Source organism: Pan paniscus, chromosome 2 (genome assembly GCF_029289425.2).
Source record: "Pan paniscus chromosome 2, NHGRI_mPanPan1-v2.0_pri, whole genome shotgun sequence".
Lineage (NCBI taxonomy): Eukaryota > Metazoa > Chordata > Mammalia > Primates > Hominidae > Pan > Pan paniscus.
In genome coordinates this window covers 61506842-61523790 of record NC_085926.1, presented here as the reverse complement: position 1 = coordinate 61523790, position 16949 = coordinate 61506842, and the positions used below count along the sequence as shown (strand labels likewise).

The window sequence follows — 16949 nt, the reverse complement described above, 5'->3', positions numbered from 1 at the left end:
ATACAGTAGCCACTTGGATACACCTCTCTTTCTCATGCTATTTTCGAAGGTTGGTTAATCTGCCTTATTATAGGCACAGAGATGGCACAAAAGTCCTCTCCCAGACCAACTATTGAAAATGATTCTAAGACCTAGTTCAGGCTTCAGTAGCAAAAAGCTCTGTGATCAATTAGCAACATCTACCACAGCTATGGGAATGGGGACCACTGGCTCAAATGCCAATCTCCAATTCCTCTGTAGAAAAACTGCAAAATAACACACAGGGACAGGAAGAAGACATATGCTGTTCACTTTCACTGAATGTCCCTGTTTATATGCACCTAGGGGGTGTGACTGGCCCCATATTAACACAAAGATATACAGCAAGGCATGTGTACCCTACTCGTGCTGATAATTTCAGCAATGAGAATATGAAGAGTAGCTATAAACCTTTTTCTTCAAGGTGGGGGATATAGGACAAATTAAATCCTAAAAGCCATCTTTGCTAAACCTCTGTCAAAACAAACAAACAAAAAACCTCTTCCTGGTAGCCATGTGAGCCTTAATTCATCGCACTCCTGCTCTGCACAGAAGAAAGCATGACAACAGCCAAAAGCCAGTTCAGATTCTGGTTCTGCCACTTTATTCGCTGTGGGATCTCTGCTGTCACAGCTCCAGCTCTCTCCCATGTCTTCACAACAGTGGCATAGCATTCGTTGAGAGCGTGTTTAGGCACACTTTTGTTTCATGAATCTTAAGCACTGGCTATTAAAAACAGGTACCATCTATAAGATTTTGTGTGCCAGCCGGGCACAGTGGCTCATGTCTATATCATCAGCTCCAGCACTTTGGAAGGCCGAGGAAGGCACATCACCTGAGTTCAGGAGTTCGAGACCAGCCTGGCCAACGTGGCGAAACCTCGTCTCTATGTAAAATACAAAAATTAGCCGGGCGTGGTGGCATGTGCCTGTAATTCCAGCTACTCAGGAGGCTGAGGCAGGGAGAACTGCTTGAACCCGGAAGGCAGAGGTTTCAGTGAGCCGAAATCGCGCCACTGAACAGTCTGGGTGACAAAGCGAGACTCCATCTCAAAAAAAAAAAAAATAAGTTCTGTGTGCCTAATGCTTTTCTGGTGCTTTGCACACACATCTCATTTAATACTCACAAGGACTCAAGAAGGTTGAAATTCTCATTATCCCCATTTTAAAGGTAAGAAAACCAATAAAGTTAAGTAACTGGCCAAAGATAGCAAAGGACAAAGCTAGGATTCACTCTGGTACCTGCAAAAAAAATGCATTTTTTTTTAAATACACATTTGCCACTGGCCTCTTTCATCAGAATCCACTTGTCTTCAAGTCTCATTCCCTCAACCCCATTTAAAGGTTCCAAGGCATGTAAGATTTATTTTCACAAAATCCTTCGTTTATGTGGTCAGAGTGCTTACATTTCCCCTAGACTCCCCAGAAATCAATTTTACCTCCACTTCGCATCATAAGGAGCAGCAGAAATTTCAAGAACCAGCAACTCCCTCATTTCAGTTAAGAAACTTCACTAGCAACTGAGGTGTTCTTCTAAAAACCACATCCTAAAATATGTTCCGAAAGAACTCTAACGCTAAAGTTATGCGCTGCTATGGTTTCGGTCTGTCCTCACCAAATCTTGTTGAAATTTGATCCTCAACGTGGTGGTGCTGGGAAGTGGAGCCTAGTGGAAGTTGTCTGAGTCATGAGGGTGGGTCCCTCACGAATGGCTTGGTGCCATTCTCGAGGCAGTGACTGAGTTCTCATTCTGGCAAGCCCGAGTCACTTCTCGTGGGAATGGATTAGTTCCCTTGAGCGGGGTTGTTACGAAGCCAGGACATCACTTGGGTTTTGCCTCTCTTTGCACATGTCCACTTCCCCTTCCACCTTCTCCACCATGTTATGATGCAGCACAAAAGCCCTCACCAGACACCAGGGCCGTGCCCTTGAACTTCCCAGCCTGTAAAACTGTAAGCTAAATAAACCTCTTTTCTTTATAAACCAGCCAGTCTCAGATAATGTTACAGCAACACAAAATGGACTAAGACCTCTAGCATGCAAACCTCTATCACATGAAATAATTTCAGCAGCTTCTGCCCAAATTGACTGACTGGGAAAATGAGAAGCTAGTGCCTAAAACTGTCAAGAGATTTTCTGCACCCTCCACTCGTAACCTTTACACACATGTAAATAAGAGAAAATGACTAGTTTTAGAAGAGAAAACAACTGGTGGGAAGAGGGATAAAACAGGGCAGGCATTGACTAGCAATGTGTTCTAGAAAACTTAGCTTCTGCCTATGCACATTAGAATCACCATGATGCACCAGCCAACATCTGCCTCATCAAGGGCAGTAGATCTGGTGACCAACTAGTACTTGTCAACCAAGCAAAAATGATCAGCTCAGGCAAGCCCTTCTCCTAGTCCAACCTGCACAAAGCCATTACTGGGCAATGGCATTCATTTTTGCGCTCTACTGTCAGCTGAGGCAAGCTCTGCTGCTCTCTGCATACCTCATTCACTGTTTCTGGAACAAAGCACTAATAAGAGGGCTACCTTCTCCTGAATCACCTAAGAGCCAAGGCCACTTTTGATACAATGACCACCAGATTCACAGAATTTAGCTTAAATTATTCCACGAGAGGAAAAAAAAAAAAAGGTTTACTACCATTGCAACCATCAAAACATAACCCTGCTGTCCTATAGACATTTGTCCTCTAATTAGAATAGAATCCTGTTCTCAGCAACAGATACCTTAGCAGCCAACAGAAGGTACGAATTTAGCTTCTCTTTTTAAAGATAAACTTCAACCACCATGACAATATATATACTCAGAATTCTCTTAAGGAAGATATTAACCTTGGATAGTGTATCTCTTAAGACACAATATACAAACATGAGATATCTTGAAACTACATACAATGACATCAATGTCTTGTAAAACATCCTATAATCATTTGAAGAGCATTATCTACTCATTCTGTCAGCCCTCAAACATGACTACCGCTACTGACACACCAAAGACACAGCACAAGGAGGAATGTGGTCCTGCCCTCAAAGAACATAGCCTAATTTGGCTCTGAATCACATGTGGGGAATTCATGTAAATGTACTGCGTATCACGGTGACCACTTAATGAACATGTACTAAAACAAGGGTGAAGGAATCATCCCCTCAAATCTTCCATCTGTAATAGTCAAAAGCTAGCCACTCTATTGTGTACAAAGTTCAGGCTTTCACATGTTGTTGTTGTAAAAATTAAAATGTGCACTATTTCTATCATTTATTGGAAATCCATGTGCAAAAATTAGGAGGGCAGCAATATTGTGTAAAAAAAAACTAAGTAGCAAGGGACCCACTAATATGGCATCTCCAATAATAATGTACTCAGATCCTACTCTATTAATAGTCACTGGCTTTCCCCCCTTGTCCCCCCACATCATACCCCTTCTTGGGCCATCTGATAACAAATAACTGATCAAGAGAACCAGCTCTTAAATGAGCGATTTTTCAAAACACACTTTTGTTTTAACTGAACAAGCTAACAGAAATTCAAATCAACCAGGGAAGTCAACACATGACTGTGAAATATCCAAGGAGCAGGCCATTTGTAGAGCCAGAAAACGACACAGCCAGGAGAGGTGAGCTTCAGCTTCATAAGCAAGATTGATAGGAAAGAAGTCATGTCGTCAGCCAGCAATGCACCTGTGTGCACTAGCGCATGTGCCCACGCACATGGTTATACATGACCAATCCAGGCAATACAAAACCCCAAACAGGCCCAAAGAAAAAATCTGTCCCTCAGGAAAATCACCTATGCTTGGGTGACAAACACCTCCAGGGACCAGCTGAGTATTGTAAATAACCACTACAGGACAGGTGTGTGCCCCATCCCAAGGGGTAGCACTATTTAATTTCAGGTTAATGTTGTTGCCAAGCACTAACATAGGCCCTAGGCTGCTAGACCTTCCTATTTTTCAAGAGTAACCCCACTTTCACAGGAAGCTGTCATGAAGGCCGGGGCTTCCATCTGTTTTGGTCACCACTGTCTCCCCCAGTGCCTAGAACAGCACCTGGCATGCTCTAGGCACCCAGAAACTTGTTGATGGCATGAATGCAAAATGACTGATTTTTAATGCATTCTTAATTTTTAATTTATTTTTTCTTTTAAATGCAGTATGGCCAAAAGAACATCTGTACAATTCCAGATAACCCAAATGCCTGTCCTTTCTCCATTTCTCCTTTCCAGACACAAGATCCGGAACTAGCTTCGTTTCTCATTTTAGACAAAGACGTCTGCCCCCACCACTCCAATCATAAATCACATTAGATAGTTTTAAACGCTATACACATAACTTTGTTGACATGAGCAAATCTCCATATTTTTTTTTACTTGGTCTCCAGAAGAAATAAGGTTTCATGTTTAAAAAACAAACAAACAAACAAAAACATAGCTTATAGGCATTCCATTAACCAAGTTCCACTCACCACCTTGTCTGCTACTCCCTCAGGATAATCTGTAGCAAGGTTAGCAAGATAATGGAAGGGTTCTCAATGCCTTAGGAAGCAAACCCTCACAGGAAAAAGTCAACAAGTGCACCTCACAAATCACAGTGTGTCCTGGGCATCTGACTTGCATATTGCAAAAAGACCATAACTCTTCCAAACTGCCTAGCCTGGAATCAACAATCTCTGAAATTCCAGAAAAAAATTTTAGAAGCCATTTAGTGAAGGGTGAGGAAAACAACCCGAAATAAATTGAGGGTCTTGCCCAAGATCCCACAGCTGGTTTGGCTGGCTCCCATGGCTAGTTCCAAACTCCAGAGGAAAAATGCAGAATCCAAGCCATTTCTTGCCAAACACAACACCCTCAGACCTTTCCTGAAGTTATGATTCAGAGCCTGCTGCCCACACTTAGATGATATACATGGGAGAGTAAAAATACCGCATTATTACAAAGTAACCATATTCAAAGCCCCAAACAAAAGTTCTCAAATTACAAAGCAAATCAATTTAGGTAATTTGGAAGAGGAGTAGTGTCAAAAAAAAAACCACCAACAAATTCAGACTCTATCCACAGTTATTATCAGCTTATTCAGAAGCTAAAGTAATTTGCTGAAAGGTCATCTCTTCAACGTAACCAAATAAAATCCTATACTAATTGCATTACTTACTTATTTAATTGTAGCAAGTACAGGAAGACACCTTTATTCCACCCAGTGTTCATGGCACTTGCTTATATGGGAAAAGTAACAGGGTGAAATACATAAAAATCTAGATCTTTCAATTGGCCCTCCTGTGCAATTAGGAAAAAGTTTCCATACTCTCTTCAAAAAGCAAATGGTCTGAAATAAAATTTTAAAAAAATCCTGAGCAATGATTAGAGAAACATATTACAGTCACCGCCCCCCACCGCTCCCCGCGCCTTGCTACCCCGGTGACCTTGGACCTACCTTCTTCAACTTTAGTTTCCTAACCCTACAGTGGAAATAATCATGGTTTATACTTCCAGGGATGATTAAAAGCATATAAAATGCTCAAGCACGGCGCATAGATCACATGTGCTTGGTAAGCGTAGGCTATTATAATTACTATTCCCATTTTATAGATTAAAAGGGTGAGGCCCATTTGCCCAAGGTAAATGCTGTAATGAACTAAGAATTTCAACCCAGGTCTCTGTGGTTTTGGTGTGGATTCTGAATAAGAGACATGTATATCTTAAACTCCCAGAGCCCCAGCGCCACCCAACCCCACTTTCGTAAGATGTTGGGTAACCACCCTTAGCTACCCACAGACAGAGCTAAGCCTCCACACTTACTGAAGAGAAACGCTTCTGGAAAAGTGTCATTTTAAAAACAGGTAGAACTCATTTATAAATAACCACCGCTTTGTAAATAAATCCTTTTGACAATTCTTAAAAAGCTCTCGAGACAACCTTAAAAAGTCAGTAATATTTCCTCACTAATCTGGACTATGCTTTTATGCTTGGTCAATTGCTTATGGCTGTGTCCCCTTATCCAAATCATTCCCAATTAATGAACAGATCTGATTTAAGTGCACTGCAGGATTCATGAGGCAGCAACGCTATGAAAACTCAAATACCTCTTAGATGTATATTGTAACTAGTATGAATTCCTCAAAAGTATATCCACTGCATTATACAACACCCTGCTTCACTCACTTAGAAAGATAGTATCACAGACCCAAAAATAAGACCAGTTGTCCTATTTTCTTACATGGAAGTGTTACATATTCCATGAACTATGCTTTCATTTTTTTCTTTTTTAGTTGCTAGAATTCAGCAGCCAACTGTGTCACTTTGCTACTCCCCAAAAATAGCTAAACTGAGTAGTTTAAAATCACATTTTGTTGTTTGGCCAGAAAAATATCATGCTGATTTCAGTCTGCAAAAAAAGAAGAAAAGATTAGAGGGCACGAGGTGTGCATCAGTGTTTGGTTCTCTCTCATATGCTCTGTAGCTCTGAATCCATGAACATATAGAGACAGGACATCAATGTGTTCAAGTGTCACACAAGTGTAAAATAAAAGCAAACACCCAACTACTGTTTGCTTCCCATCAGTGGAGCCAAATTGAATCCCAGTAATGAGTAACCTATTTCCCTCCATTACCACACTGTCCATTAAGCCTGAGAAGAGGAATTAACATCTGAGGGTGCAGGACTAGGCGACTCTTTCTACACAGGGATTTGGAAGATTTATGAGACACATTTTAAGCCCACAGAAAGCATTTTTCCCACTTTAAGCTGAGAAAGCAGAGACCTCCTTTGCAATGTGGGCAAGGTGATATCTCAGACTTCATGAGGACTTTCTCATTTATTTAAACCTCAAAATATAACCTGTTAGTAATCTTACATAGGATGTCCCCATGCTGATCCCTACTCCTCCTCACCCTCAACAGCAAAGACAGATACAAAAACCCATCACGTATGTTTATACAATTTTTTAAAAAGTTGTCTATACATACAGTTGTCCTTTTCAGTTCCACCATCCTCTTTCCATACACTCCTATCCAAATCTCTTAAGAACACTTAAAAACGGTGGCCAGGAGCAATGGCTCAGGTCTGTAATCCTAGCACTTTGGGAAGTTGAGGTAGGAGGATCACTTGAGGTCAGGAGTTTAAGACCAGCCTAGGCAACACAGGGAGAGACCCTGTCTCTATAAAAATAAACATATAAAACTTTTGATTTTAAAAAATGGTTACTGAGCACTTACTGTTTACCATGCACTGCACTAAGTCCTTATACACATTCTCATTCAAGCCTCACAAAGACTTTAGGAGTTAGGCTTCTATCACCACCCCATTTCACAGAGGAAGAAAAAAATAATGAGGCACAGAGAGGGTATGTAACTTTTCTAAGGTAGCACGGCTAGCAATGGCACAGGTAGGCTGGCTCCAGAGGCCATATTCTTACCTATTTTGCTATGTTCTGTATAACTCTCAATAGCCACCTAGTTTAGAAAACAAATAGAAAAGCATTAACAAGTTCCAGGCTCCTAAAAGATTTTTCTTCCTGCTACGTGCTGACAAAATAGTATGGCAACTCTCATCAACTGGCTGACATATGAAGTTTTCATTCAATGTGTAAGTTACCTCCATCCCCACACCCACCACAAGTACAAGTGAAACACTACCCAATTCCGTTTGGGAGGCTTCCAAAAGAGAAACCAGGCATATAGAGAAACCTCATCAGCTGTCATTCCTCTTCCTATCCCTGGAAGCACTTAAAACGAATCTTTTTTTTTTTTTGAGACGGAGTCTTGCTCTGTCGCACAGCCTGCAGTGCAGTGGTGCAATCTCAACTCACTGCAACCTCTGCCTCCTGGGTTCAAGCGATTCTCCCACCTCAGCCTCCCGAGTAGCTGGGACTACAGGTGTGCACCACCATGCCCAGCTAATTTTTGTATTTTTAGAAGAGACGGGGTTTCACTATGTTGGCCAGGATGGTCTCAATCTCTTGACCTCATGTTCCGTCCGCCTGGGCCTCCCAAAATGCTGGAATTATAGGCATGAGCCACCATGCCCGGCCAAAAAAAAATTTTTTTATTAGTTGTATTAAGGGCTGCCAATCATAAAAACCTTAGGCCTGCATAGATCCAGCAAGCTATCTCACACAGAATATATTTTTCTGTCAAAACACCAAATATCTTGCTACAAATGATACCAGGTGAAATGGTCCCTCCAATTATAGTTGTCCCAATAGGAGGGGACAATCACTCAAGAAGCCCTCTAGCTACTTAAAGCAATCTTGCACAGCCATCACTTATACCTAACAATCCTTTTCATACTGAGTTAACCACAAATTTATCTGTTCTACATCTCAATCATCACAGACTTTCCTGAAAGTGAAATTTACCTATATTACTTTAAGACATTTTTTAAAGAGACATTAACAATCCTGTGTACTTAGAAATTTGCAACAGGCAAATTGTAGGGAAAAGCAAGGGGACGTAAATACAGGTTTCTGGAATATACTTATCCTTTTTATTGATTTTGTTGGTTACAACTCCACATAAACTAAATACCAAAAATAAGTCAAAGCCAACTCCGATAACTTTTTTACACAAGTATAGTTGATTTTTTAAGTGCACAGAATGTTGCCCTAGTCCTGGATATAGTTTGTTTCCAAGTAAGATGGTTGCTCCCATTTCTCAGACTGGCAAATGGACTTTTTTTTTTTTTTTTTTTTTTGAGACAGGGTCTCACTATGTCGCCCAGGCTGGAGAGCAGTGGCATCATCACACCTCACTGCAGCCCCAAAGTCCTCTCCTCCTCCTCTGGAGTGGCTGGAACTACACGCGCATACCACCAAGTACAGCTAATTTTTGTATTTTTTGTAGAGATGGGGTCTCACCATGTTGCACATGGCTGGTCTCGAACTCCTGGGCTCAAGCAATCTGCCCAACCTGGGTCTCCCAAAGTGCTGAGATGACAGGCATGAGCCACCATGCCCAGCCTACATTTGATCTTTTAATTTTTTTTTTTTTTTTTTTTGAGACAGGGTCTCACTTGTCACTCAAGCTGGAGTGCAGTGGCATGATCACAGTACACTGTGGCCTCAACCTCGTGGGCTCAAGCAATCCTCCCATCTTGGCCTCACAAGTAGTGGGGACAAAAGAGTGCACCCAGCTAATTTTTGTTTTATTATTTGTAGAGGCAGGGTCTCCCTATGTTGCCCTGGCTGGTCTCGAACTTCTGGGCTCAAGCGACCCTCCCGCCTCCCAAAGCACTGTGATTATAGGAGTGAGCCACAGTGCCAAGTTTTATCTTTTAATCATTTGCACAGGCAACCTCATTCTGGGACAAATTCAGTGACTACTGCCAAATCCCACAAGAAGCCCTCACAGAGCAGGCTCTTCTCAGCCCCTCCTGAGTCCCTCCTGAGCCACTCCCTCTACCTCATCAGTGGCTGCTTAACCTAGATCAAGCTCAGGTGGAGAATTAAAGGTGGGGAGCAGTGTACTCCTTGGCTTCTATAACATTAATAAAACAGCCCTTTTATTCTCTAAACAGGATACAGCCAAAAACAGTTTCAGTGACCACCACCCAACATCTAACAAGGTCAACTTTGAACCAAAGCAAACCAAGGGCTAATTTCTGGGCACCAAGTGCTTTAGAGGGAACTTCAGATGCCCTAAATTTTTCCCATAAGCTCCGGGTTATGGAATGTGACCACATGAAATGTAACCCAGGATGACAGTATTAACTACAATTGTTTAAATCTCTTAATTCAGAATGTACACATATTGTAATCTTCAACCTGCCTAGAAATGGCATTTCATTGTCCCACATGCTGAATGGAAATCAAGATTTAAAAAGTACAAACAACGTGTCACTGTAAAAGCAAAATGTTAAAGCAACAGCCCAGTTGCAATGTAATCCCAGCACTCTGGGAGGCCGAGGTGGGCAGAGCACCTGAGGTCAGGAGTTCAAGACCACCCTGGCCAACATGGCGGAACTCCATCTCCACAAAATTACAAAAATTAGCTAGGCATAGTGGCACGTGCCTGTAGACTCAGCTACTCAGGAGGCTGAGGCAGGAGAATCGCTTGAACCTGGGAAGTAGAGGTTGCAATGAGCTAGGATCTCACTACTGCACTCCAGCCTGGGTGACAGAGTGAGACTCCATCTCAAAAAAAGAAAAGAAGTCTCCAGGAAAAGGCAGGGAGGCAAGGGAGTAGGAGAGGCTCCCAAGTAACTACACTAGGGCATTTTAAGTGATCTCACGTGAATGCCAAGAAAGTTACTTTCAATCAGCACACAGGTGTATAACTGATTCTACTCTGTTAACTTGGGAGCTGTTTAGAATAGAAAGGCAAATCTGAAAGGGCTGTTTGTTTTGCTGCATTAAATCATCAGCATTCCCTGGATCGCTTCATGTAAACAACAACATAATCTTTTATTCAGTGAAAACAGGTCCATAATTAATGGAAGATACTCAAAGCTTCACTATGGAATAGTCACTTTTCCCACATCAGCCAACCCTTCCTATGACCTTTCTTCTTCCAGCAACAACAGCAACTTCCCCTATTTCCAAAAGGCCCTGTTTATGTCTATCTTTATTAGTGTTGTAAGTCCATCAACCCTCAAATGTGAACACTGTTTAGAAGGAAACATCAAAGATTTTACTCCATAACTGTGTCAAAGGAACCCAGTTTAGAGACTGGGTAAAGATTCTTCATTTTCAAACATGATACATGAGGGAGAGGGAAAAAAAACCTGTACAATCTCACACCCTGTAAAGAGAAAGATTGCTGATTTCCAAATATTACTTTTGCCTTTTCCTAAGGCCATAACGGATGCCCATCAGAACTAAAGCCCGCACATGCAAATAAAGTAAGAGACAGCTTAGAGGGAGATTCATGATTCACCCGACATTAATCATGGAGCCTCCAATTCTGACACATCCAAGGTACACAGCTGAGCTTATCCATCTGAACTGTTTCCAATGGCAGCATCCTAGATATAATGTAATTACAATACAAAACATATCAAAACCAGAGTTTCACTCTGAGGGCCGAAAGACAAAAATCAATTAAAAAAAAAAATCTGCTGAACTTGAGAATGTAAAATAGATAAAAGGTTAACACTCTGAAGTAACATTTTATACTGTGTCAGAGGCAATTAAATTCCCAGTGATTGGAGATATATATCAGAGTTTGAATGAACTATGTGTAGGATTTGCTTTAAAATAATAAGGTGTTGGGGAGGAAGAGATGAGAGATTGAGTTGTGAGTGTTGAAGTTGGGTGGGGGATCCATTATATTTTGCTATTTTTGTAAACGTTTCTACAGTGCTTTATAAAGATGTATATAGCAATGTAATATGCCTAATATCATGTTTGGTAACACTCTTAGCTTTGCACTTGGAAAGCATCACTTGAAGCATTATTAACCCTGAATGGATCCCAAACCTGCCACACTGCTGTTCAAAGACTAAAATCCACTGTTTCCAATCCACTGGGAAAAAGCTCATGCCAGGGCTGTGTTTCCAAAACCCTGCCCAAACTACAGCTAACCCATATCCTGAACAGGAGCTGAGAACTCAAATGCAACTGAAGAGTTATGCTGAGTTATGATTCTGAGAGGAAACACAAAAATACTAAATAACAAGGGATTTTGGCTAAGACCTCACAAGGAGGACCCTACTCCAAAACAGAAGCATTTTTATCCCTCATGTCAAACAGATAAGCGCTTTCGAGGTCACAGCAGGCAAGAAGTGGGGGTCCCAAGGCGAACTCCAGCCCCCAGCGGGTTTCGAGAAAGCCAGGAGCAGCATCGCCAGGCCGAGGCCGCCGCCTCGCGCCAAGGCGTGTCTGCAGCCCCAGAGCCTGGGAACCCGGGCACGCGCGCCCCATCCCTGCGGCGTGGAGGTGGCCGAGGCCGACCAGTGTGGAGGTGGCAGGAGCCCCATCAGTGGCTCGGGGGCGCCCCCTGAGGTCCAGTGCCGTCGCGGCAACCTCGGAAAACGAAAAGCCAGCGTCTCCCAGAGATCTGATATTTTAACTTTACCTTGCTCCAAAGCCTGCTGCTCCCTCGCGGGCTGCACTTTTCCAAACCAAACCGCCCTCTTCCCTGCGCCTCCCACCACTGTCCTTTCCCTTTCCGACACCCCTCGGCTCCCGGACCAGGAAAGGGGCTATTTACCTCGCAGCGTGGGCGCGAAAAGAAAATGAGAAGACGAAAATGGTCCAAGCCCCACGAAGGCTGGTTCCCTGGCAGTCCCATTTTGGATCTCAAGCTTCCTCACACACCAGGGAAAAGAAAACCACGGTCAGCCCACTGACTGCATCCCCGAGCGCAAGAAGGACAGAAGTGGAATTGGAAATTCCTCTAATTTGCAAGGCAGCCCTCCACGACCTCCCACTGAACCCATTAAAGAGTGGCCCTCACAAGGCTCAACCCCTGTGTGCACCTGAGCCCGCTCAGTCGTCAAGTCCGTGGTAAAGCAGGGGAGACTAGAAAGGAGAGATAATTAACCCAAATACTGAGCAGTGGTCTTTCAGTGAATGAAGGCAGCTGTTTCTAGGGGGAGATGTCCCCATGGCCTACACTACCGTAGAGGCCGTAGAGGCAGGACTCCAGTGGGCAAACCCCAGGCCCCAGTGTCCTACCGTAGAGGCAGGACTCCAGTGGGCAAACCCCAGGGTGAGTGTGGACGCACGTCCTCGCTCGGCCTCCGAGCTGCGTTTCTGGGCTGGAGCTCCGTGCCGCTCCGCAGGCAGGAGGATGCGCAGAGAGAAAAGGGGGTGCAGAACACAAGACAGTGTTTTCCCTTTCTGCCCCCGAGGCCATCCCCGATTCTGCAAAGGGGGCATTCGCTGCCAGTCCCCCGAGAGGGATCCCCAAGGGCGACGAGGGCTCCCGCGCGCCCTGCTCCGGGTCGCACGACGGGACTAAGGGACCCGCTGCACCAAAAACGGGCGCTCCAGCCGCCCGAGGACAAGCGGCTGTAACTAGGCAGAGCGGAGACCTCGGGGCACATTCCTCTTTTTCTTGATAAAGATAATCTCCACCTCCGGGTATGCAGGAGCTGATGGATGAGAGGGCAGAAAAACGGGGAATTCTCTGTCCTTAGGGGAGCGAGGGATGAAAAGCAAATCACCCCTTGTTCCAGCCCTTCCCCGGGCTAGGGCAGGACTTGGCCTCCACCCCAAGGGACAGCTACGAGGGAGCTCGGGGCTGCTGCCCGGGGGACCTGCAAGAGAGTAGAGGGAGGCAACTGGCCTCTGCCCTCCCCAGGGGAGAGAGGAGGGGGAACTGCCAGCTGAGAGCTGGAAGTGGAGGGTCGCCGAGCCGCACACCGTTACGTGCGGTGATTTATTCTCCTTATCAACGGCCAGTATTGTTCCTGACTTAACCTGGCCAGAAAGGAGCGAGTCTGGGTCTGCCAGCCGCGAACAGCCTGCAAAAGGGCAAAGATGAAGGTAGGCAGGGCGCGCGAGACAGGAAAAAAATCAGCCCCGGCGCGAACAGCAATCCGGCCGCCGAAACCGCCCCCGCCCCCTCCCCGCGTCCAGAACTAGGCAATCCAATCGAGCAGAGCAGCGGAGGGAAAGGGCCACCGGCCGGGGCTAGGGGGGACACGGATGTCTCCGAAACCGCCTGCGCCCTGCCGTCTCACTGCGCCCAAGGAGGCTGCCTCACGCCGGCACCGAAGTGCTGCCCGCCGCCCCAGCCCCCAGAGAGGAGGACACCCCCGACCCCAGAACGCAGGCTGCTCCCCACATCCTCAGTCCTCCGCAGCCAGCCTCCGACTTCCATTCCCCGAAACCTAGCCCTCACAAAGGGATGGAGAACAGCAAAGCAAACCCCCACCTTCTGAGCTCCTTCAATACCCGCCAGAGCGAGGGGACTCATCCCGGGCCCCCCAAACCCACAGAAGCATCCTTTCCATGGCCTCAGTCTCCCCAACCGCCCCACAACTCGAGTTCTCCCGATCGGCGACGAGTCAGCAAAGCAAGTCCCCCTTTCTCCCGATTCCAGCTCCCCAGGCCCCCCAAAAGGGAGCGGGAGCAGACCCCCGCGTCCCCCAGCCCCCTCCCCGGCCGGTCCCTGCCTCCACCTTCCTCGACCACTAGCCTGCCTCCCTAAACATCGTCCAAGCCAGCGGAGCAAACCTCCTCTCCTACCCGGGCGCCGGGCCACCCTCCACCCTCTCCAGGGTCTCCCGGACGGGTGCCGGAGCTCCGCGCCCAGGCGACAACTCCGCATCCCCAACGCGCGCCGGCCGGGGCCGCATCCCCTCGGCGGCCGGCACTCACCGGGGAAACACACGACATAATGGAGCACGGAACTGGTGATTTTCAGGAACAAAATCCACCAACACGGTTCCAGTAACCTCCGCATGTCCGAAAACGCACATCGAAAAGAGGAAAGCAGGGAGATAAACTTGTTGAGTAAGTTCTTGCCTCCGTGCGAGCCTCCGCTAAGCCGGGGCGCTTCCCCGGCTCGCCCGCTCCACGGGCCCCCCGCACTCGGCGGCCCGAGTCCCCTTGGAATCCGGGAAGCCGCCGAGCGCCCCCCGGAAAATCTCAAAAAGTGACCGGGAACGCAGAGCCACGCTGGGGACGATCCTCTCGGCGGAGAAGGGCTGCTTTCCGTTCAAAAAGGAGAGAACCGATCGGGCAGGGCGCGGAGTCGGCGGCCGGCGGCGATGCCCCGGGCCTGGGGCAGGCAGGGACCGCGGGCGGCGGCCGCGAGCAGCCGAGGATCCCCAACTTGAGTCGGCAGCGCAGCACAGCCCGAGAGCCGGCGGGCGGCGGCGGGGCTGAGCGCGGCGCGGCGTCTCCGGGCTTCAGGCAGGCAGCTCCTTCCAGGGCCCCGGGAAGGAAGGAGGCATGTTTGCGAGAGGGGAAGGGGAGGGGAGAGGCGGGGGGAGCGGAGAGCCCCCCAAAATAGAAACGGCCGGAGGAAACGGAGGAAAACACAAAGGATCTCAGAGGGGCGCTGGGGCGAGGGCGCCTTCAGTCCATGCTCCTGAAAGTTGTGGCTCCGGCGCAGGCTGGGAAGGAACGAAGAGCGCGGGGCTGGAAACTGGCCATGCCTCCATACAGGAAGTAACATGTGAGCATGGATCCTGGCAGAGACTTTAAAGCCGGCGAGCGAAGGAGCGAGCGAACAGGGGGCGCGCGGTGGCGGCGGGGGCGCGCAGCCCGGGCCAGCTGGCGGCGGGCGCGCGCTCTCCGCGTTCTTAAAGCAGCCGCGCTTGACTCCCGCCTTGCGCGGGGTCCCTCGGCTCTGCTCTCTCCGCGCGGCCTCTACTGGGACAGTTTGGGGACTGGGGGCGATTGTAGCCCGTGCGCGGAGAGAGGAGGGAGGCTGCCTTCTGGGGCCGGCTTGTCTTTTGCTGGATTCCCGTTGTTCGAGCTCTTAAAAGACGCCGCACGGTGCTCGGGTTTGGCGAGATCCTCCGTCCGCGTAGCTGGCGGATCCCGGACTTGAGGGGCCCCTCGCCCGGGCGAGGGGAAAGGGGGAGGGCGGACAGCTGCCTTTTTAAAGGGATGGGGTTTTCTGTTCGGCTTCACTGCCCTGGCAGTTGCAGCGGAGGGGCTCACCGTCTGCGGCTCCTGTTCGCGCCTCCACCACAGCGCGTTCCCCCGCCGGGAAACAAAGCCGAGCGGCCTTTGCACTCCGGCTACGTTGAGATTTAATTTTTTTTTTTTTTTTTTCCTTTTCGGGCTTTCATTGGCCCAGTCCAAGGCCGGGGAAAGTGGGGGAGGGGAGGAATATCGATCCCAGGATTGCGAAATCTAGCCCTTCCGAGCCCCACAGCCCCTTTCCCGGCGCCACGATGGATCGGTGGCGGAGTTTCCCCAACTCGCAGCTTCTCTGGAGAAGGTTCCCGCACCCCGGTTTGGCCGCGGGGAGGGCGCAGGAAGTGCGCCTCTTACCCCCTGCAGGGTGAAAGCAGCGCCGCGGGGCCGGACCGATTTCCTGGCAGCTACCCGGGGAGCGGCTGCTTCTTTAGCAATCGGGGAGAGGCGTCCGGGGGAAATGGGAGGACTAGGCTTATCTGTAATGAGTTTTGTCCCTTGCCTCTCGGTAAGAAGATCTTTATCGCTTAGCCTTCTAAGAGCCCTATTTTACATTCTTAACGCTGGGGCTAAAAGTGGGGGAGGCGGGCTTTCGATTAAATGTGTAACTGAGCCAAGGTAATTAGCCGTTTGACATTTTTTGCCTAATTTTTCTGCCTGTGTTTCAAAGCGATCTTGACGTGGGATTGTTTTGTTTTGTTTTGAGACAGAGTCTCGCTCCGTCGCCCAGGCTGGAGTACAGTGGCTCGATTTCGGCTCACTACAACCTTCGCCTCCCGGGTTCAGGCGATTCTCCTGCCTCAGCCTCCCGAGTAGCTGGGACTACAGGCGCCCGCCACCACGCCCGGCTGATTATTTTTTTGGTGGTTTTTTTTTTTTTTTGGTAGAGGCGGGGTTTCACCGTTTTGGCAAGGCTGGTCTCGAACTCCTGACCTTGTGATCCGCCTGCCTCAGCCTCCCAAAGTGCTAAGATTACAGGCGTGAGCCACCGCGCATGGTTCTTGTGTTTTAAACGTGTCCCTGCTGTTTCATCCCAACACGGCAGGGTCCTCCACCCACCCAAACATCCCAACCGGATGCTAGGTTTTCAAATAAAGTACAGATGGTCGGAGATCCTCCCGCTCGATGTGATTAAGGAAGCATTTTCACACCCACACTTCCAAAAGAAAAACCTTTGAAAAGTTACGTTTGGGATTACAAACTAATAAAAGCCAGGAAGTTCCTGGGGAGGGCCCTAGCTCTATCTTTAGCACAACGGGGGTGAACACCCTCCTCCAGGGTGGGGAATGAGGCGAGTTTGTTTGCTTTGGAATGTGGTCCTTCCTGGTTTTATTGGAATCCTGACTTCTTTATAAAAGATTGCGAGGGCCATTTTTCCTGGAAGTGTTGTATTGAGG

The 16949-nt window shown here is 47.6% G+C and overlaps 1 protein-coding gene across 2 annotated transcripts in view; it reads right to left on the bottom strand.

Annotated features, from left to right (window-relative positions):
• Window positions 1-15906, bottom strand: part of PTPRG (protein tyrosine phosphatase receptor type G) — a 733855-nt gene extending 717949 nt beyond the window's left edge. For both annotated transcript variants that reach the window (XM_003811607.6, XM_003811608.6), the window contains exon 1: window positions 14281-15906. In XM_003811607.6, coding sequence (XP_003811655.1) covers window positions 14281-14365 — 85 coding nt within the window. In that variant the 5' untranslated portion in view covers window positions 14366-15906. The remainder of the gene's footprint in view (window positions 1-14280) is intronic.
• Window positions 15907-16949: the final 1043 nt, after the last annotated feature.